Raw genomic sequence first — 23,530 nt, forward strand, 5'->3', positions numbered from 1 at the left:
CTAATTTAGGATGGTTTGCAGTGGCCTGGGGGTCACATGACCATCTTTTGCCGCCTTCTGACAAGCAAGATCAATGGGGAATCCAGATTCACGTTAACAATCGTGTTACCAACCGCAGTGATTCACTTAACGGTGGCAGGGAAGATCATACAATGAGAATTTTTTTTAACTTAACTGGTCTCACTTAGCAACAGGAATTTTTGGGGTCAATTGTGATCATAGGTCAAGGACCGCCTGTGGTCTCAGGTTTTTCACATAAACCCCAATATTTCACATCATGCTGGATCCCCCTTCAAATCCAGAGACAGCAGAGAAACAACAAATATTTAGATACTTCCAAACAGGCCTCTGTCCAGAGGAGAAATACGGATGGCTGAGTGTTCTGCCCCCACTTAGCTTGTTCCAAACTACAGTCACACAAAGCTTGCCGAAAGAAAGCCTTTATCAGTCCCGGCTCACGCTGGCTGCAAGCCCAAAAATAAACATAAATAATGCCTTGGCAAAAAGGTTACACAGCAGAATGCAAAAAACAAAGAGCATTACAGCACCACCAGGGTACAGAACGAAAGAAATCACTTCCCAAGTGTCTCTTTGAATCAGGGTTACAGAAAGCAAATCACTTATCCAAGTGCCTCTCACAAACAAACCACGACCGATGAACGATGAACGTTGACTTCTGCAACTAGGGCGTGACAATCAGTCTGTTATCTCCAGAAGACGACACGATATGAGCAACAGCTGGAGCACTATTCCTGCATCCGACTCAACTCACAGCAAACTTCTGCTGAGTCACAACAGCTGAGGATATGAAATGTAAATTATATAGGAGAAAATCCCTTCTTTCGGTTACCTGTCTTTCTACTTAATCACAGCATCAAACGAATCTTTCTTCATTTTCTTAGTGCGGTTGGGTGGATCGGAGAGAGAGCTTCTCAGCCGGGGGGCGGCACGCTTTTTCTGCTTTTTGCCTGTCGTCGTCTTTGTCCCGGCTACGAGTGCTGGTGGTCGGGGTGGAGGAGCTGACGTCCACGTCTCTCTTGGCGCTTGCGGTGAGGATTTCTTCTGACGCACTCCTCTTCGATCTCCTCCAGGGTCCCCTCTTCTATGGCCTACAGATAAGAGCAGCAGTCAGTCAGCCGGGCGCAATGAAAAGCAAGTGGGACCACTGCGGAATTGAACTGAACACTCACACACAGCCGAGCCACCTAAGCAGAAGTGAGGAATGGGATGTTACACGGGCTGCTTTCCCCCAAAGGCATCACTTCCCAGCGTCGTCAAGTTATGATCATGGAAGGCTGCAACACTAAAAGGTGGGAAGGAAAGCTGGTTCTCTCTCCTACAAGCTTTTCTCCTCATGTTAAACAGGGCCAACAGGCAGAAGACTCTGTAGAAACCATGCAGGAGGGCAGGTTGTGGGGATGCCCCGTTCCTGCCAGTTCTCGTGCAACTTTCTCAAAGCAGCAAGGAGACATGAGGCTACCAACCACCCGTTAGCCACAATTTTTATGCTTCAGATTGCACAGCGAGAGAGGAAGAAAGTAAGTCGACTGAAGGCCATGTATAACAGAAGTAGGAAAACTCAGAGAAGTAAAACTACCCGTCTTTCATTTTTAGCGTCATACATGCTACAGGATCTCACTTACTCAACAGTCAGAGCAAAGGACCCTGGGGTTGAAACTGCGGCAGCTCTGTAACGTCAGCTAATCATGGGAAGCCTTTATGGGAGAAGGGCCTGCCAACATGTTTTCTACTTCGTTCATCGTTGTGCCTTACATGACATTTAAAAGCAAACAGAGTTTCTGACCTCAATAGCTTTGAGGACCTCTTAGGAAGATGTACCTTATGAAAAAGGATGAAACCAAGGAGGACCATTCTTTAATATAGCATAAAAATCACTAACTCCTTAAAATTCTAATTGGGGGGGGCAACAAACTTCTAAGGGAGAAGGAAGCACTTAATCCCAGCATTATTTTATACTACCTACACTTTTTCTTTGAAATAATTGTTTGGTTCCTATTCTATCCATCATCTGCTAGTTCAGAACAGAAAACTGGTTAATTAACCTAGAGGGAATTATGGCATATGAAATATATGTGGGAAAAGGAATGATAGTTTAATTCAGTGGTTCCCAAACTTGGCAACTTTAAGACTTGTGGACTTCAACTCCCAGAATTCTCCAGCTAGCTCTTCTGGCTGGAGAACTCTGGGAGTTAAAGTCCACAAGTCTTAAAGTTGCCAAGTTTGGGAACCACTGGTTTAATTAATTAACATGCAAATAGGGCCAATAATTGGACCTATTCACTCCATTTGAACATCTGGGTTTTAAACACAAGGCTCATTCAATTTATGACTGAAACCTCACTTTTTAATGAATGGGTGACAGCTTTGATCTTCTGATCTTGGACAGTGGGATATATTACAAGGTCCCTCAAGACCCATACTTCTTTTGCCCAAGAAATATATAGGGCTAGGAGAGAATCATTGGTAGACAAATGTATAATATTAGACTCAATATATTAATGAGCTATTCTTGGCAGCTTCAAACAAGGGAAGCGATCTATTTAATTATGCTATTGTTTGGAGGGATCAAAGAGAACAGAAATGGAAATTATAGCCCGAAATTCCAGGGTTTCTTTCATTACATCTAGCATCAGCCACCCACCCGCAACAAGGCAACACACATGTACAACCATGGGGTTTCCTGACCTAGAAAAAACTAGCTGTTAAGGAGCTAAAATGCCAGTTTTAAGGAGCTAAAATGTGGTATTGTGGAGCTTATATGTAGTCTGATCAATTTGGAAAATGGTGAAGAACAAATCTAATAGAACGGGAAGACTGTTGACTGAATGTAAGCAAATACTAGCTCAGAAATCCCTTTTTGTTTTATTTTTTTAAGGCTTGGCCTTTGGGAGAGAGCTACAACATCTCTGATTTGCTCAATTCCTCAAAACAGTTAAGAACGTGAATTTGTACATGAATTCATGGAAAGAGTCCCTTTCATTAAGCTACAAGTAAAGTATTTCAACATTGGCTAATACACAGGGCAGGGCAGAAACCTGACATGCACAGAACTTCTTGTCATTGTGTTTTTTGTCACAACTGGAACAAAAATACAAGGATGGGCAAGACTCTTCCTGCCCAGTTCCTCCCAATGTCCCAGCATTTCACCCCTTGGCTCAGCCAAAGCCTCCTCCAGAGAAAGGAGAATGGGATGTAATTAATCAAGGAACTATGACCAATTATTGTAGCTTGCATCTTCTCCTGGTGTTGCAGTGTCTATTAGGGTCTAATTGGTGGACATCTGGAAAAGTTGTAAGGTGTGAAATACTGCTGGTGCCATTGGCTATGCCGTCCTAGCATGATTATTAAATCTCTTCCTATAGGCTGAAGTAAAATATAAACAGGCTGGAGCCACTTTGAAAGTGCCCTGTACATTTTGATTGTATACTTCCGAGGATGCTGCCTGGGCCTGCAGGAGGTGTCATATCGTTTTAAAGGCTCCAGGTATATAAGGCTAACAGAAAACCAATAAAAAATTTGATGGGGACTAAAACATATATTATCTGTGGGACGGAACTAGAACCTCCTTCCTCATTTGTCACATAACAAAAGCCTGCCTCTGTTTTGAAGCAGAACTAATTTCACTTGCAAGTCTCTATTGTTGATGAGGCAGCCTGGTTCCTTTCTTGATATTTTTATTAATAGCTGGCCTCTCCAATGGCAAAAAACTTTTAGAAGGTGTAGCCTGAAACCCAAAGGGGCACCAAATTGTGTCCATTTGGGAACGCAACCTTCGTTCTCTTTGAATGCATAGCTCAGCTATTCAGAGTTGGTGAATACTTTTGCAAGCAGGAATTCTCAGGGCTAAAAGGAAAGGAAAAGCCATAACGGAGGTTTAGACCATGTAATGCATATAATGTATAAAAGGTACATAGGTAAGGGAGCTATCCTCCGCGAGCTGCACTGGCTTCCCATTGGTCTCCGAGCACGATTCAAGGTGCTGGTTATTACCTTTAAAGCCCTACATGGCCTAGGACCCGGATATCTACGAGACCGTCTCCTGCCACATACCTCCCTAAGACCGATAAGATCGCACAGGATGGGCCTTCTCCGGGTGCCATCAGCTGGACAATGCCGGCTGGCGGCGCCTCGGAGTAGGGCCTTCTCTGTTGCTGCTCCGGCCCTATGGAATGAGCTACCCCCAGAGATCCGGGCCCTACCCACTCTCATGGCCTTCCGTAAAGCTATTAAAACCTGGCTTTTCCGGCAGGCCTGGGGCTGTTGAGCTCTTGATTGAGGTCCAGCCCCGCTTAGACTGGGTGCATGTTGTATTTCTTTTATCCGCTGTGTCTTATTTGTTTTTAATTTTTTCTTAATATTTTATTCTGTAAGCCGCCCGGAGTCCTCTGGGATTGGGCAGCCTATAAATTCAATAAATAGAAATAGAAATAGCTATCATTCTGTTAGCAAGGCCGGTGCTAGAGATGACTGCCCTCACTGGATTTGCTTCGTGGAACTTTCTTGCAACACCCCATTCAAATGTTCGAACCCCCTTTTGCCAGCCGGCATTTGCCAAATTGCAGAGAGAAGCCAAGGCTCTTGATTTAACAGGGTGGGGCCTTCACTGGCACACGAAGCAGAACTGGAGAAAGGGAAATTTAGGCACGCAGCTCCATTAGATAATAAACCAAGTCTGAATAATTTTCCTCCTACAAAATGATTAGCTTCCTATTTTCTGTTATGGCAATTGTTCTCATCCTCCCAGCAAAACCTATGCCATGATTCAATACAGTTATGGGAAATGCTTTGGTTCCTCTTAGCTACAAGCTCTTGCTACAAGTTCTTTTGTTAGAGGGAAGCCACAATGTTACTCAAGAGATTTACAGTTCCCATAATTTCTTTTAACAGTTTTACTGATTTGTGGAAAGTGTCTTGTTTCTTTTTAAAAAAAAAACCTTTTATTAGTTTAGTGTGTTTCCCTGAAAATATGACCTGCCCTAAAAACAACCCTAGCCTGATTTTCACACCTGCACCTAATATAATCCCTACCCCAAAATAAACCCTAGTAAAGCTCCACCCGCTATCTGCTTGTACGAGGTGGGATGAGGTGCATGCGTTAAAAATCAAGGTAGGGAGGTTGTGTGTGTGGGGGTGTGTGGAGCTGCCCCATATGTTCCGCACCCGCTTATCTTAGGACCGCTGCAGCCAGGCCTCCTACACCCCAACAACCTATTGCACCACTACCTGACTTCTTCTGCGGGCACTTGTGGCCAGACACATGGCTCATTGTGCCGGTGCCGCCATTTGTGGCGGGTCACCATGAGGCTTGGCGTGCTGGTACCGCCACTTGTGGCAGAATGCCATGTGGAATGTCAGGCCAGTGCTACTGCTTGCGCGCACAACACACCTATACAAGTGGCAACACTGGCATGATGAGTCATGCGTCGTCTGATCGCAAGTGGGCGCAGAAGAAGTTGGGCAGCAGCGCAACAGGGGTCAAGGTGTGGGAGGCCTGGCTGCGGAGCCGAGGTGGCGCAGTGGTTAGGGTGCAGCACTGCAGGCCACTTCAGCTGACTGTTAATCTGCAGTTCGGCGGTTCTAATCTCACCAGCTCAGGGTTGACTCAGCCTTCCATCCTTCCGAGGTGGGTGAAATGAGGACCCAGATTGTTTTGGGGGCGATATGCTGACTCTGTAAACCGCTTAGAGAGGGCTGAAAGCCCTGTGAAGCGGTATATAAGTCTAACTGCTATTGCTGTGTTCCTAAGGTAAGCGGGTAAGACATCCCTTGAAAATAAATAAGACCTGGTGCTTATTTTGGGGCCCAAAAGAAAATAAGACTGGGTCTTAATTTCGGGGAAACACAGTATCATCTGACTTTTATATCTAACTTGCCTACTTTTGTGCAATTTTTAGATTAAAACAAATGAACACATTAGATGGAACGAGCTGCCCCCAGAGATCTGGACCCTCCCCACTCTCATGGCCTTCCGAAAGGCTGTTAAAACCTGGCTATTCCGGCAGGCCTGGGGCTGTTGACCTCATGACTGAGGTCCAGCCCCGATCAGATTGGGTGCATGGTGATTTTTTAAACTGTTTTCTTTTCTTTTTTTTACTAATTACTTCTTTTTCTGTAAGCCGCCTGGAGTCCTCCAGGATTGGGTGGCCTATAAATCCATTAAATACAAATACAAATAGATCCACCAAAAAATAACGAGAGATTAAAACAGCCGAGGTGGCACAGTGGTTAGGGTGCAGTACTGCAGGCCACTTCAGCTGACTGTTATCTGCAGTTCAGCGGTTCAAATCTCACCGGCTCAGGGTTGACTCAGCCTTCCATCCTTCCGAGGTGGGTAAAATGAGGACCCGGATTGTTGTTGGGGGCAATTTGCTGACTCTGTAAACCGCTTAGAGAGGGCTGAAAGCCCCATGAAGCGGTATATAAGTCTAACTGCTATTGCTATTGCTGCAATAAAAGAAGTAGAGGCAAAAACCTTGTTGGCAGGTCATTCTCGATTTTACTTTATGTTTCTGTGGTAAAGTGTTGCTCGCCATTCCCCTTGGCTAAAAGATTTTACTTTTCAACATATCTTTGTGTAGAAGTAAAAAAAAGGCCAGGCTATCTTTCTCCCTGCCACCCTCAAACATGGCATAAAACAGAAAACTTGGTCTTACCTTCTTTTGTTTCTACTTGTTTGATAGGTAGCAGTCCAGACAGAAGGCATATTCCCTGCCCAGCCAATGGGGGCAGATGCTAAGGGAAATATAAATGGGCTGGACTAAAAGGTCACCACCTCTTCCTCTGGATAACCAGTCACTCTTAGCCTAGCAATAAGGATCCCAACCACCAACAGGCTCCATAGTGAACAGGTTTCCTAGAACAGGCAAGTGCTGGATTACTGCCCATTAAAAAACAGAAGGAAAATTAATATTAAGACCAAATTTCTTTTTTTTTCTATTTGTTGCTGGGCAGTGGTCCAATCACTGGGATGATTCAAGAAGTCCATTGCTTTACCTACGTACAAATGATGTCACCATTTCGCTTTAGGCTCTGTTTTTAGAATCATTTCATTTGTTAAATAAAGGGGTTGAATGTCTCAGTAAGAAGCCACCCGAAGATGCTTCTCTTCTGCATCAGTAAGTCATTTGCAAATATCACACAATCCTATGCTAAGACTTGATCTTGATCCATTGATGCTCTTCTTGGTCCCATTTAGTACCTAGGAAGTGAATAGGCAGGGTGTGCTTCCATAAACCCACACAGTGATCTCTACCTTCAGTGCTCAAAGGCTGATTTGGTAATATCATCAAGTTTAAATTAATCAATTTTCTTGACAAACACGAATTTGGAATATTCCATATTTGATTGCAGAAGTCAACTTCTTTCCATAAAAATTATTATTGAAGCAACTGTAATTCTTGCCTTTTAATTTTAAATATTGAACTTGAAGCCATGAAAACTGCTGGTTGGGTGTTGACTTTTCTTTTAATCAACAACTATCTTGTAGCATTGACCATTACTTTTTTTAAAAAAATCTGTAATGCATGTTCACTGCTTTTTTCAGCCGTATGAGGAACTGATGTTTCCACAAGCTGGAGCCTACATGTAAAATTATTTTTAAAAATCTAAAGAGAAAAAAGTTCAGACTTTCGAGTAGATCTTCAGCAATGCTTTAAGTTCACTGCCAATCCAACTTAATCCAGTAAGTAGTTTTTCTGGGCCTGACAGAGGCCCAAGCTGTTCTGCTACCGATAGGAAAGTTAAGGAATTCTGGATGGTTCCAGATCTTGTATGAATTGAGGTTATAATGCCCAAGTGTATTTTGAAAACGTAAATCCAGGATTCCCATTCTTGTAGCCTTGTACCTTGTCAACATAGTTATAGTTTTATGGAGACCAACAATTCAAATTCTGTAACATCAATTAATCTCCTTTCCTTCACCAAAAGAGTTTCAGAATCAGATGTTTTTGAATGAGGAAGTTGAATGAATGCCAATCTTCATAAAACCATCAATGTAGCAGTTTCATGTCCACAATAAATATAGAAGTGAAAATAAGGCTCAGCTAGTAATTCTACCTGATATGTTGCAAACTTGCTGACATATCTGCCCTAGACTTGGGTAAGAGTCTAGTAAAAGTATGACCAGTATTGATGAAATCATCATAATCTCTACAAAATGTAGGTACCCTACATCAGTGTTTTTCAACCTTTTTTGTGCAAAGGCACACTTTTTTTCATGAAAAAAATCACGAGGCACACCACCATTAGAAAATGTTAAAAAAATTAACTCTGTGCCTATATTGACTATATATAAAGTGTTTTTCCCACGGCACACCTTACACTATGTCACGGCACACTAGTGTGCCACGGCACAGTGGTTGAAAAACACTGCCCTACATAGCTAGGCAGAAAGGTAACTGCTATTTTATTGGTTGCTTGATGCCGTTATCTTTGAAAAAGCATGAACTTATAACAACAGAAGTTATGAGCCGAGGTGGCGCAGTGGTTAGGGTGCAGTAGCAGGCCACTTCATCTGACTGTATCGCAGTTCAGCGGTTCAATCTCACCGGCTCAGCCTTCCATCCTTCCGAGGTGGGTGAAATGAGGACCCAGATGTTGGGGGCATATGCTGACTCTGTAAACCGCCTAGAGAGGGCTGAAAGCCCTATGAAGCGGTATATAAGTCTAACTGCTATAAATTTCTTCCTCCAAGGATTTATATACAATAAAGGAAGTTAGCACAAAAATGCCAGGAAACAAACTGCAGATTTACTTTGATTTCTTCGATTTCTTAAGACAGAATTTTTTTCACATGAGATCTTCTTAGTGACTGCTATAAAAAAGATTCCAATTTTTAATTTCACACTGTTTCCTGTGGTCCAGTTTAAGAACTCCAGCGAGTTAATGCCCTCTGTGAGTAAGGAATGTAGTACCCCAAGAACAAAGAACGAGTGCTGAGTGGAGCAGGCACATCAAGCAGGGATGCTTTCTGTAGCTTATCCCTAGACGGGTACACAAATGCTTGGAAGCCTGACCCTTACCAGGATGACCTTGGTAACGAGACAGAATAGAGGAGAACATCCGAACAAGATTCTCTAGATCCAAGACTCACAAGATGAATTACAGCGAAAAATTTTGAGAATGTTGCATGAATAGCCATAACGTTTCCTTCTTATTAGCTTCAATAGTCACTCTCTCCTCTTAGCACACTTCGGTGGTAAACAGAGCAGAAGGATCGGGGGTAAGCAAAGCATAAACTGAAGAGCCGGGGTGGCGCAGTGGTTAGGGTGCAGTACTGCAGGCCACTTCAGCTGACTGTTAGCTGCAGTTCAGCGTTCAAATCTCACCGGCTCAAGGTTGACTCAGCCTTCCATCCTTCCGAGGTGGGTAAAATGAGGACCCGGATTGTTGGAGGCAATATGCTGACTCTGTAAACTGCTTAGAGAGGGCTGAAAGCCCTATGAAGCGGTATATAAGTCTAACTGCTATTGCTATCAATCTGTGGGTTGTTTTGCAAATGAATAGTGTCCTAGAAGACCACCGTTAACTAAGCCTCCCCTTTTCTCCTGCAAGAGTAGTGACTGGGTCACGGGAGGAGGGTGAGGCCTCCTAGTCTAGCTCAGGGACAGCTTCTTCTGTCCCATCCCCCCACCCCCAGTCTGGCCTCTTAAGGGCCAAAGACGGAGAGCATCCAATCTCTGGTCACTGCCCAGCAACAATAGGATGTAATGTTTGTTGGACAGGCAAGAAGAAGGCACACTCAGCTGCATAGCAAGTAGAGTCTGCATCTGAAATGTTTGACATCTGTCGAGGAGGATCAATTGAATGTAAGTTTAGCAACATGGTTCCACACGGTTGAGTTGACAATACCCAAGAGAAGCTTTGAATGCACGGAAGAAATTTGTTTTTTTAAAACAATCCACTCTGGTTTAAATACAAATGATTAGGGGGTTAGCAGTGGAAGAGCGTCACTGCTAGAAATCGTCAAAGAACGGTCAGATTGGAATTTGGTCGCGGTAAACTCAGCTGGTCCTCAAAACGTCCTGCATTGGGTATTTTCTCAACATTCAGACACACGGACAACACAGAGATAGGTAGAAATAAAATTTGAGAAACCATTGGAGAACGTGCTGTACCATGTATACCTTGAGCCATTGCTTCTCAGTCAGGGAATCACTATAATCCACTTCCTTACGGTGACGGGAACCTCTCCAAACATCTTCTCTTCCTCCTCCTCACAGGTTAGTCTTTCTACCTTCTGCATCGTCTTTAATTATCCAAGAGGGCAACTCATCCTCTTCCATCAATCGCGGCTTTTCGCTTAGGATTGCGGGCCTCCTCTCGCCTGCGATCCAATCCATGCGCTGCAGAAGGAGAACGCAATTTAAACTACGGTGGCATATTGCCCTGGATTTTCTAAGCTTTATGCTCGGCATGGTCACTTATGGGAACAGATGCAAGTCCACCATTTCTTTTAATTAGAGGGGAATTATCGGGTGCAGGAAAACCATCAATCCTAAATATTTGGAGTTAATTTTGCAAATTAGTTGGCAAACTATTAAGAGATTTTGAATAACTAAACAATACTTGTAATTTTTTGTGAAGAGTAAAGTCTATAATACTTAGTATCAACTTCAACATTGGATATGATGGGAGTAAAATGTTCATCACTACTAGCAACGTGCCAGAATATGGAAATATTTAAAATCCATCCATCCATCCATCCATCCATCCATCCATCCATCATCCATCCATCCTCCATCTCTGTCTTGGAGTGAGATTATCTTTTTCATAGAATGGAAGAATCTTTCAGCTTTCCATCTTTATTCTGTATTCCACTCGTTATTCTATTATACTCTAAAACACAACAATATCAGAAAGAGAATGCAAAACGACTCACTGGTTATGAGTCTAACCCCACTTTGAAGTTTACTGTCAGGCTGGGAAAGCTGTTTAGATCATCAAAATATAAATAAATCAAAACTATGGAAACAAATTGGCTCTTTATTTAAAAAGTGGTTCCTGAGATCTAGGGGATGAAGATGGACTGCAATCTTATTGGTATCACCAAAATGAGGAAACATTTTTCTTTCCAGATTTCTTGGTTTGATAGATTTCTGAAACCTGAAACATTATTTCAAGTATATTCCAAAAGTTTTTCTTAAAGAAACAGATTTATAGTTATGTGAAAACGCGTGATTTGAAAGCAGGTATACTTTTTCAAGAACGCAGAGAAATGTATTGGTCTCAAACCAACACTGCTATATTGGTATGTACAATTTCAATATGCTACAATAGACCGTGTTTTTTTAAAGTGAAGCGGCCCAGTCTGGCAGCTTTCTTCCCCGTACAATTGCTGGGAATAGAGAAGAAAACGCCTGCTTGCCTTTCTTCCTCATGTACTTCCTGTGTAAATAGTTAGGCAAGTAGTTGATGTTGACTCAACTAAGGAGCCGAGGTGGCGCAGTGGTTAAATGCAGCACTGCAGGCTACTTCAGCTGACTGCAGTTCTGCAGTTCTAATCTCATCAGCTCAAGGTTGACTCAGCCTTCCATCCTTCCGAGGTGGGTAAATGAGGACACCGGATTGTTGTTGGGGGCAATACGCTGACTCTGTAAAGCGCTTAGAGAGGGCTGAAAGCCCTATGAAGCGTATATAAGTCTAACTGCTATTGCTATTGGCTCATCTCAGTAAGTATAGCAGAGTAAATCTGGTTGTTCTGGGGTGAGACCACCAGAGTCTCAGGAATACAGGTTAGACTGGGGAATTAAAACAGAAGAAGGCAGGGGATACTTACTTTTGCCATCAATTCTCACTTTTCCCCAACAAGATGTGCCCGTAAGCCCCTTAGAGTGAAGTCTGACTCAAAAAAAGACTTCGCTTTCCCTCCAGTACTGAAGACAGGGGACTGCTGTTTTCCCACATTTTCCAACACCCTTTCTATACTTGGAAGGAGAAGGACTTAAAACTACCAGGTGGACCGAAATCGGTGAGAGAAGAAGGCATTTTTCCTAGGAAGGCAAACTGCAACTGGAGAGATTTGGGAGGTAGCCTAAAGCGAAACAGCTGTGGGGTGTTATTTGTTCCCAATTCATAAGTCATAAGTATCTATATGGAATATACATGCTTTGATAGGATTTGCTTTGGGGTTTTGCTTGCTCTTTCATTTTTGAGTGGAACATTTTTATCAATAACCGCAATCTCTCTTCCCATAATAGGAGGCTTCTTATAAAGCCCTCATGGTATTGGATCTGGGTACTTGAGAGACCGCCTGGCTGCCAGTACCTCCAAAGACCCATTAGATCTCACAGGGTTGGCCTCCTCCGGGTGCCATCTACCAGCCAATGCCACCTGGCTATTACCCGGGGAGAGGCCTTCTCTGTGGCAGCTCCGGGCCCTCTGGAAAGAACCTCCCCGCAGGGATTCGGACCCTCACCTCTCTCCAGGCCTTCCGAAAAGCCGTCAAAACCTGGTTTGCTGGCAGGCTGGGGGTGATGAGTTCCCCTCCCCTCTCGACATGTATGGTTGTGCGACTGTTGCCTATTTTTATTATTGTATTTCATTTTTATGTTCCCCTTTTTCCCCTTTTGAATTGTTCGCCGCCCTGAGTCCTCCCGAGAAGGGCGCATACAAATAATAAAATTCTATTCTATTCTATTCTATTCCCATGGTTCTCAAAACAACCTTAAAACAGCACAGAGAGCAACGAGCTTCTTGTGTGTGCGTGTGTGCATACGAAGGAACCTGATACTTATATTGAACGAGGTGATATTTGGTTAATGCCTGGAACTATTTTTCTCAAGTATTATGGAAATCTAAAGGATCTGCAAAAGTCTCTTAAACTGTATTTCCTTTTCTCCTTAGCACATATGTATGCCCTGCTTTCTCCTGGCATGAGTGTATCTACTACTGAATTCCTAAACAAAATTTAGCTAACTTAATGCACCTCAAGTAGGCTGAACTTAGAAGAATAAAGCTGACATTTATGAAATACAACGAGCGAAATAGGCCACTCTCACCATAAAAGATCGAACTCTTCCTCATGTCGGGCAATCATTTGGTTCACCGTTTCATCATCTGGAACCTCATCTTCTTCCTGAAAGATTCAAAGTTTCCCCCGTTTAATTCTTGCATGCAGTTCACGTGCTTGGAGGTTTTATACTGATTCGTTTTACCATCTCAAGTTTGATTTGGGCTTACTTGTTGAAAATACATCTGTGCCCAAAGTATTCGCCCACCCAATCCACATAATCAACTCAGTTGTGAGCGAATACGTTTGGCAATATAGTGTACATCTGGTGTCTCAGTGGACAGTAGCCACGAGGCAGACGCTCCCCATCAGCGTTGGCAATTTTGCTGACATTCCTAAAGAGTGAGAACTGTTCTGACCCCCCCTCGTCCCACACCAACAGACACTCCGAGCCAGGATAAGTTATGGCATTTAATTAACAGACAGACAGGTCCTTGGCAGTAAACCGGCACAGACAAGCTTGGGCAGCAATAAACAACAGATAAGGCTTGGCAGCAATCCAGCCTGCCAAGCTCCACAGTAATGTCCTCCGACAGTCAATCCTGCGTTGACTTCTGCAAAGAGGGGGCGTGTGCACAAGGAGTCCTTTTATAGGTCTGGAGAGGAGCCGAATGACCACCAGCTGAGTGCAATTATCTCCTGTAACTGCGCAACTGTTCCTGCGCCTATTAGCTCTTTGATGGCGTGCATCCAGGAACAACTCACTGCTGGCCTCCGGCTCGCTCTCCCTTGTCTCCTCCCCACTGGTCCAAGGCTCAGGCGCCTCCTGGTGGCCAACCAGCCTCTCTGTGCCCTGCTCGGAGTCGGAACCCAGGTCCAGGGTCCTCCACATCCTCCAGAGCCGACTCAGAGGGCCCCTGGCTGTCGGAGTCTGGTGGCAGCTCCAACGGCTTCCTGCTGGGCCACAACAGAGAACTAAGGACTGGACGGGCGCGGCGACTGAATTCCCCCTCTCACCTTTAAAGGTGGCTCCTCCGAGTCGGAGTTGAGGCACAGGGTGGAGGCAGTGTGGGGAAAGCTTGCGCTGCCACTGCCGCTGCCCGTGCTGTATCTGGTCTGTGGATAGATAGAGGAGTTCAGTCTCCCGGGCTGTCAATCTACAGCACCTTTCACTGACACTCAAATTCACTTCCTAAGGTGAACAAGGGTTCATGCCACTTTCCTTCCAGCCCACAGTCCCTTGGCCTCGGGGACTACAGAGAGCAAGGATCGAGGCAACACCTTCCATCAGTCACACGCACACGAGAAGGAGGAAGCCACTCCTCTTCGCCTCTTACCTCATCTTGCTCCTCATGCTCTAAGATAGCCTGCAGGAAAGCTCGCCTTTCGTGGCTGGAGGACTTCTGGTCAAACATCCCCAGCCTGGATCACCTTCTGATCACGTTCAGCTTGTACTTGGCTGCAGCAAAGTATCTTCTCTTCCACGCTGTTCACAGTGCACAGGCGCAGCACTCCGCACTTCGTTTTGCTGCCCAATGCGATGTGCTCGGTCTTGTGCCTGCAAATCCTAGAGTGGTAGACAAAAACCTTCCTCACTGCTCAACAACTACGCTCGGCTTTCTTTCAGCTACATCCTCAAGACAGAAGAGGCGATGTTGCACCAGCAGACGGGCCCAAGGGTTCCACCACAAATGCGCGAACGACAAAAGCGTGCCTGACTAAACCGCGGTGACAAAACCGCGTGACGAATGAGCGCTAAAGCGCACCGACAACAGCGCGCCGACAGAAGCGCGCTGTAACCTAACCCTAAACCTTACCTTACCTTAAATCGCGCTTCTGTCGGCGCGCTGTTGTCGGCGCGCTTTTGACATCGTGGTTTTAGCGCCGCACTTTTGTCGGCACGCTTTTGACGTTCGCGCTTTTGTCGGGTCACGGGGCCCAAGACCTAATAGCTCTCCCTTTTTATAAAAGCAGCATTTATGCCTTAAGACGAATGCCTCTGGAGACCCATTTCTAATCCCACAGATCAGAGGAAATGCTTCTGTCTAACTCTCTGCTCTTTAGGTCTCTGGCTGACCTGTGAACTGGCGCTGTGTCCCAACCTACCAACTGACGACAAATGCTCTGTACTGAAACCCATCGTAATCCAGGTAATGTTCTTGGTCTCTAAATCTTTATTGGTGTAATAATCCTTATTATATCACTTGCTCATTTGTTTAGTTGTTTGCATTTAACCATCCATCTCCCACAGAGATGTTATTTTAATTGACAAGTATTTCTTGGTTTCACAGTCCAGTTCTTTGATTTGGCACATGGGTACAATTTGGTTTTAATTAGCAATTAAAGGTTACTCTTTAACTTTGCTTCAAGATAGTGAAGGCTGTGCCTTGAAGAAAGACCAGACTAGGATGAGAGTTTATGCTATCAGCTCCTGAAGAGATCTATTATCAGATGAGATATTTTTTGTTGTTTTTCTCCTAAGGGCACAGAAGAACTATTTATGACAATATTTTAAAACTGTAATCACCCATTTTGCCAGAAATCTGGTTATAGATTGTAGGCAGAAGGGGGATGCCAAAGATTCCAATATTCTGAAACTACAAACGACAATAAACATGCCTTATATTTATATCCACAACCCTTGATGAAATATAAAAATTCCTTTCTTTTGCATTAGTATATGTAGCATTACAAACTTTAATCTCACATTAAAGGTTACCGCTCTACTTATAAATATTTTTCCCTTGAAACATAGTAAAAACACTTGTTAACTGGTGGGATTCCAATCACTGTCAAAAATAATCACAGTATCAGCAGACTGCAGATTCAGTCCCCAAACCCCCCTGCTCTGGTGCTCAGAAGAGAAAATGAAATATTCAGAGCCTGGTTCATTGAAAGTTTTCAGCAGCATGCCACGATCTGCAGCTTTAGTGGGTCCCTTTAAAATCCCAGAAAGAGAAGGTTTCCCCTAGAGCTACAATATTTTACTTCAGGATAAAAGCTTTAACAAAAATTCCAAAACTCAGAAGAAGCCATAGAGAAAAAAAAAATATTTCAACAGACGAAAGTGACATTTAGAATTATTACCTATGGAGAAATTACATTAACAATTGAAGAATCAATGCTCAACAATATTAGAGAATTTACAAGGATAATCAGGTGATTCTGATTGGCAGAGATTGTTTTTGGACAGATCATCATGATAACACGTGGAAATGCATTTTGTTAACTACTTTATAACTTGCTTCCTTTCACTTCTGAACTTTACTACAACAGGAGAATAAGCTAAAACTTAACACTCAAGAGAAGCTGCAGTTAAGAGATACCAGGCATTTTCCTTTATGCCTTTCCCAAAATTATTGGGACAGGCCTATGATGCCCAGATCATAATATCAATTACATCTAGACCTTCATTCAATACCAGCAACCTCAGCCAGTAATGACCACATGAAACAGATGAACTCTCAGAGTACTGTGGCTGTTAATTGTAGTCTTAAGTGTGCAACAAAAAGAAGTGCATATTTTTAAAAATGAAATGTTTATTCTTTCCTAAGCTTTTCTTGGTAGTCAGTTCAGTATAACCTGACTACCATTTTTGAACAATGTTAGGAGTTTAATCATAGACTTTAACAGATTATGCCTACATAATACACTAGACTGCAAATACTTCAAACTACATGGCATCCATTCATAGTTACTCTATAAATGCCTCTTTTCCTTCCTCCGTACAAAGTGTTATGGGGAGAGGGAAAAAGCTCAGTATCCACATTCAATCTCTTTTACAGAATGGCAAATTAATGCTGGATTAAAGAACAAAACATTAATTGAGAGCGGAAAAAGAAAAAATAAAAAGAGAGAAAGAATTTTGACTTGGCTAAACTGGACTAATCTATTGGAACTGGACCACAGATATGTCGCTGTAGATTATACTTACCAGAATATATGACAGGCTTCCTATTCAATCAATGCTATTTTAGGATCAGAAAGAGATTCAAAATATCTCTTATCCAAAAGAGATTTATAATTTCAGGAAAGCATTAACAAAAATAGTCATTGGAAAAGTGATCGTACATTACATAGTATTTTGAGTTGAAAAATGGAAAAATTAGCCAAATGAAAGAACCTGATGGGCCATTGAATAAATGGAAAGAACATTTTGTATTTCTTTTAATAAATGCATCCTTCAACACCACAACTACCACTCATCAGGTATGTCTTAATACAAATGTCACTTACGTGGAAGGAAATTGTTTACAAAATATTCTTAGGCAACTGTTGTAAGCTTGAGCTCCTTATTTCAGAAAGTTTTAAAAATATGGGAAAATTATCACATAATCAGAGGTTTGGAAGAGACCTTGGAGATCTTCTACTCCAACCTCCTGCCTATGCAGGACAAATGCCTATCCAACCTTTGCTTGAAAACCTCCCATGATAGAGGTTCAAGAATCAGGATGTGACACTGCTTAATAGCTCCCACAGTTAGGAAATTTCTCCTTCGTTCAAGTTTGGATCTCTCACTGCAAAGTTCCACCAGTTGGTGGATCAGAGTTCATAATTTCTAAGCCTTGGATATATATATTGTCAGGTCTGCCTTCTCTGGTTTGGTGTTGCGCGAGCATCCTGCCATCACAGGGAGGAGGCATTGGGGGAGAATATGGGCAATAAACCTGTGTGGGGATGCGATGGAAATAGGGAGGGGGGGGATGAACAGCTTCATTAAGATCAGAGAAGCACAGAACCAATTTGTGCAGCACTCAAGGCCACACTCTCTTGAATGGAATGCGGACTGCCCCAAACAACTCACCGTTTCTCAAAACACCTATGCAATTCTTCATTAGCTGAAGACAGACTGGTCATGGGAGAGGACTGGGATGATGGGGGGAAATTTATAGCTTTTTTACGCAGGAACCTTAGTTCTAACCTGACTTTACTAGAGCCAGAAACTTTTAGTAAAAGAAGTTGTCACTTCACCAAGATGAAAGTGAGGGTCTTTCTTTCATAAGGGACCTGACTGGGACAGGTCTGACACATACTTTCAAATGGCTTCTACCAGCACTGAAGAGAATTTCCCTTTGCCTATATTGAAGAGAAGGAGCCATTCTACTTCTAAAAAGCAGCTCCACACTAACATGGTTTTTAATGTGATTTATAATATATTGCCAGGAGAGGTCTTATGGGGCAAAGGTATGGACCTACAAAGGAACCAGGTACTTTTAAAAAGATTTACATCTTAAGAGAGCGGTTCTAAGCAGCTTGCGTGTAATAACACTGGGAAGAACAATCCAGCTTGGTTCTACTCATACTGAGTGATGTAGCCATTACCATGTCACTCTTGTTTTTCCCTGAAGAGACATTCTGGTCCTCACAGAAATGACCCAGGCCCTAGGCCTGAGAAAAAGATTGTGCAAAAAGAACATGAAAAAGAATGGCTGCATTCTTAGTGTGTGAACATTGCCAACACGGTGGCTTAACATGGCAACTTGCACATACAGTAAATATGTGTGTGTGTGTGTGTGTGTGTGTGTGTATGCATATATAGATATGTAGGCATGCACAAAGAACACATATTTATCTTCAGTGCAGGAAAATTACCCTCCATCTTTTTATATGCAACTCAAAACTTCATAACTTAGAACTTCATAACTCTTCAAGCAAACTCTGTAGCCAAGTCAAATTGGTACTTCCCAATAGAAACTTTGCCCAGCATGTTAAGTCTACTGACAAACTTACCATCTAGCCTGAGGTATTTGAATCCACGGTAGGCAAAATAATCTTCCATTATGGTCATGAGGGAGGTCATCTGACAGAAGAGCAATACCTTGTGGTTGGTAGCTCGCAACTTGGGAAGAATACGATCTAGGAGCTCAAATTTCCCGGAAGCTCGATAAAGATCAAGACTAGGTTATGCATGAGAAAGAGAAAAAAGGAAGGTTTTTCTTCCCACCAAAACCAACAGTTTCACATGTTTTAACTTCAGGATTCCCCTTCTATATCAAACTTATGCAGAAGAATCTCTCTCTCTCTTTTTAGACCACAGAAGTCCTATATTCCTAAATTTGAAAAACTAGGATACTCTAGTTCAGTGTTTCTCAACCTTGGCAACTTGAAGATGTCCGGACTTCAACTCCCAGAATTCCCCAGCCAACATTTGCTGGCTGGGGAATTCTGGGAGTTGAAGTCCAGACATCTTCAAGTTGCCAAGGTTGAGAAACACTGCTCTAAGTTGCTTTTATGAATAAACCGGGCCTTTGCTGTTGCCTTATGAATAGAAGCTATTTTCCACTACTACCAATAGCTGTCAGGTTTAAGCAATAGCAGTTAGCAATAGCAGTTAGACTTATATACCGCTTCATAGGGCTTTCAGCCCTCTCTAAGCGGTTCACAAAGTCAGCATTTTGCCCCCAACAACAATCCGGGTCCTCATTTCACCCACCTCGAAAGGATGGAAGGCTGAGTCAACCTTGAGCCGGTGAGATTAGAACCGCTGAACTGCAGATAGCAGTCAGCTGAAGTGGCCTGCAGTACTGCACCCTAACCACTGCGCCACCTGCGCCAGTTCCAGCTGGAACTGGAATTTCCATTGCTGGGGGGGGGGGAGTGGTGGTAAAACACAATGTCATGTGATCATAATTCTTAGCAACAACAATCTCAAAAGCCAAGACGTGCAGGTTGTTAAGTGGGAATTGGGAGGAATCCCAGGTAAACAATTCAGGGATGCTCCGGGGGAGTGGGAGAGGCCAGGAGAGACTCCGGGAGGGCTGATACAGGCTAGACATAATTTGAGGCAGGCCGGGAGAGAGCTTGGGAGGTCTATGCACAAGAAGAGTGGGGGACGGATGATGTGGTCCTGCAGGAGTATAGGAAGGCCTTAGGGATAGATGGCACAATGGGGTAGAGCACAGGAAGAGGGGGATGGACAGCACAGTGGGGTGCAAGTGCAGGAAGGCAAAGGGGAATTACCAGAGTGACGTGACCTTCTCTCCAATGACTCTGTTGGTGGAAAACCAGCAGGGACAGTCACGTGACTTGCCTGCTCACTTTTATGATGGCCAATCACCATAATTGTGAGCCGGTTGCCAAGCACCCAAATTGCTAGCAATAGCAATAAGACTTATATACCGCTTCATAGGGCTTTCAGCCCCCTCTAAGCGGTTTACAGAGTCAGCATATCGCCCCCACAGTCTGGGTCCTCATTTCACCCACCTTGGAAGGATGGAAGGCTTCCAAGTCGGGTGAGATTAGAACCGCTGAACTGCAGATAACAGTCAGCTGAAGTGGCCTGCAGTACTGCACCCTAACCACTGCGCCACCTCGGCTCTCGTGTGCTAGTGTGACTGAAGGGTGCTGGGGAGGCTGGAGCTTTTGAGAACTGGCCATGTAAGTACTGTACCACTCATTCAACACCGCTGCAATTATGTATGGTCGCTGAACAAGTGGTCGGTGAATGAAAACTACCTGCACTGATCTTAAATTAATTAAATCCAGACAAGCTTTTTATAGAAGCCCAAGACCTTAAAAAGCATCACTCCCAAAACATTAATTCATAGGATGAGAAATTGTCCTAGTGCCAGAATTTTCCATCAAGAGCAGGTAGGAGATGCCTCTGGAATTTAAGAAGCCAAGTGTGATGACGTTATTGGTTCAGACTGTTGAGTCTTTACAAAGAAAACCTACACATAGTCCCTGGGTGTCAATCTCACGCTGCCACGTGATGTTTCGCGATGTTTTTCCCCTTCACGGAGCTGGGGTGGCCTGCACGTGACACATCCGGCCCGTGGGCCCCCAGTTTGACACCCCCTGACATAGTCCCCAAATTTTAGAGTATGCAACTTACCCTTGCACAATGCCTCCAGTGAAGCCTAAGTGCTCAGAAAAGGACTCCTGTAACAAAATGTATGGAAACCAACATAAATATGAAGAAATGATGCCAAATATAACAATAGAGGGTTTTCTTGCCTCCAAAAGGCATTTTGATAGTTAACAGTCTGGAAGGCTTGTACTACACATCTTAGGCTAGTAACTAAGCCATTCTTTTAATTTAATTTAAATTAATACAATTAAACAGTTTTTCAAATAAACAGATGTTTCAATTATAGTTAAAAATTATTTTCAAAGCAGCTGGAGATTTTTGCTTGCTTACGTCATGAATGTAGACTTCCAAGTACTTAGGGTTTATAATGTTGCAAAGTTCTTCACAATCAGCCTTTCTCTACTGAGTGCTCTCCAAAAAACTAACAGGAAACTATTGAAGTCCAATACATTTTGATATGTATTGGTATACATACAATACTATATTGAGGAACCAAATGTTAACCCGTGAGCTTCACTAATTTTGGAATAAACCTGGAGGAAGGAGGGACAGTCATGAATTATGGTATTTTGGAAAGCTTCAGCCAATAAAGCAAACTGAAGATTTCTCTTCTTCCTTGCAGAGTTCCATATATATCACTTTGGACAACAGAGTACAATTTTTGATGCCAGGGTGAGGAGAAAAAAGGATAGACAACTTCTACTGCTATTCCTTGAGAACTATTTGCTTCAGGAACAATAATAATAAAATGTATACATCTGCGTACCACTCTTAAGATTCCCATGCCAGTTGGCAGAGCCAGGTCTTCATGCTCTTCCAGAAGACCAGGAGAGTGGGAGGGGGGCAGCCTCACCTTTGGGGGCAAGGGTGTTCTATAGGGTGACAGCAACAGCACAGGTTCTCTTCCCAGACCTCACCTGCTGAAATTCTTTAAGCAACGGGGTCTATAATATGCCCTCCCTGTCAGACCAGGTGGAATGGGTCAATGTAATTGAAACAAGACAGTTCCTAGGTAGCCTGATCCGATGCCATGAAGGGCTTTAATGATGACAACTAACATCTTGAATTGAACTCAGAGGCAAACTGACACCCAATGTTGTTCACACAGCAAAGGTGTTGCACGAACAACCCTTGGGATGCTCAAAACTGTTTGTGTGGCAACATTCTGCACCAGCTGCAGATTCCAGATACTCTTCAAGGCAGCCCCATGTAGAGCACATTGCAGTAGTCCGTAAGGGAGATGACCAGGGCATGAGAGTTTGAAAGAAGAGTTTCATAATCCAGGAAAGAGTACAACTGGCTCGCAACATGAAATTGAGCAAAGGTCCTCCTGGCCACAATTGCCACCTGCTGCTTGAAGAAGCCCCAGATTATGAGCTGGGTCCGTCTGGGAAATGGTTCAATAGGCATGGCAGTAATGTATCCACACACGCTCCCATTAACCCATCCTTCAACGCATTTGCTCCAGCACATTTCTCTTTCCTAGTCTTCTCTTTAAGAGTGCTACATCTTTACCTCTATATGCTGAAACATATATGGATGGTTGCAAATCTTCCGCAGCTGCATAATAGTGTTCATGAGTGTTTTCGTACCACCTTTGCCCTGCAAGAGAAAAAGAGTGTGAAAAATATTGAAGAAGGCAAACTATTTATAGCATACCTGCGTTGCCAGGGCCCTGTTTCTTCCACACTGTTCAAACCATAGAGCAAAGGCTGGATAGTTATAGCTATATGAGTAGGACACTGAAAAAGGAACCAGACATGGGACGTTCAATGTATTAAACTTCATTTCCCTGAAGTTTTTTTTTGTTTTAGTTTAGTCTCGTTTTGCTATTATCTGGGTGAGGCTTAAGTTCTCAACACATAAACTAAGCACATAAAGTATTCGAGGAATGTGTAAAAAATCTATGTTTATTTTTTTTAAGGCCCACAAATTTCTTCCACCGACAACAATCTCTTATCATATTGCACTCTCTATCCAGAAACTTCATTTGAAAAGGATTTCATGGAAGATCTAAAAAAAAAAAAAAGAATGCTACAGCAGGGAACCCCAACCACTTGGATATAGCTTCAAATTTGGGGGCAAATGAATGTTTTGACCATTATGCTTTAAAATACTCTTATGATCAGAAATACAATATAATGATTTGTACATCAATGGAATGCTATCACTAATCCAAATATTTGGTTGCACTTTGACTATGCCTCATTCTGACTATCTACGAAACACTCCACATATTAGAAAAAATTAAATGCTGGCTCCATTTCCTATCTGCTGCCCATTTCCAGGTTGGGATCACAAGCCTGTCTATCTAATGGGGAGTCCCTCTGTGAACTAGCTGAAGCCAGCCATTATGTCCTGTCCTGAGCTCCGAAAAAGAAGTAATCCGACTGATAGGGATGCTGAAGGTTGTATTCCGATTCAGGAATGTAATAAATCAGTCCAATAAAAGAATGGCCACCCCTTTTTTTCACAATAGTGTAAAAATATGCTCTCCAAACCTTTTTGTCTTTCTCAGATCCATCTGTAAGCAGCACTCCCTTTGCCTGCATGTGCCTATAAAGCACTCTTTGTAATGCAGACATATCACACTTAATAACATATTCTACCTGTTTGGAAGAGAGAAGACACATGGGATTCATTAAAACGCAAACTGTTTTCATAACTCCATGGAATCCAACATTATGCTGGTGGTTGACATTTAGCGCTTCTTCAAATTTCTGATCTTACATAAGCAGCATCTTTAAAAT

The 23,530-nt window shown here is 43.2% G+C and overlaps 1 protein-coding gene across 1 annotated transcript in view; it reads right to left on the bottom strand.

Moving 5' to 3' along the window:
• LOC116504359 (transcription activator BRG1-like) overlaps positions 1–23,530 on the bottom strand; it is an 87,625-nt gene that overhangs the window by 11,268 nt on the left and 52,827 nt on the right. Inside the window, 17 exon segments of the mRNA XM_032211333.1 lie at positions 851–921; positions 923–1,039; positions 1,041–1,109; positions 10,146–10,210; positions 10,213–10,255; positions 10,257–10,316; positions 10,318–10,369; positions 13,023–13,096; positions 13,988–14,086; positions 14,308–14,436; positions 14,438–14,482; positions 14,484–14,537; positions 15,735–15,908; positions 18,693–18,867; positions 20,805–20,851; positions 22,296–22,382; positions 23,282–23,389. Of these exon segments, the coding sequence (XP_032067224.1) occupies positions 851–921; positions 923–1,039; positions 1,041–1,109; positions 10,146–10,210; positions 10,213–10,255; positions 10,257–10,316; positions 10,318–10,369; positions 13,023–13,096; positions 13,988–14,086; positions 14,308–14,436; positions 14,438–14,482; positions 14,484–14,537; positions 15,735–15,908; positions 18,693–18,867; positions 20,805–20,851; positions 22,296–22,382; positions 23,282–23,389 (1,469 nt within the window).

The sequence above is a fragment of the Thamnophis elegans genome, chromosome 2 (genome assembly GCF_009769535.1).
Source record: "Thamnophis elegans isolate rThaEle1 chromosome 2, rThaEle1.pri, whole genome shotgun sequence".
Taxonomy (NCBI): Eukaryota; Metazoa; Chordata; class Lepidosauria; order Squamata; family Colubridae; genus Thamnophis; species Thamnophis elegans.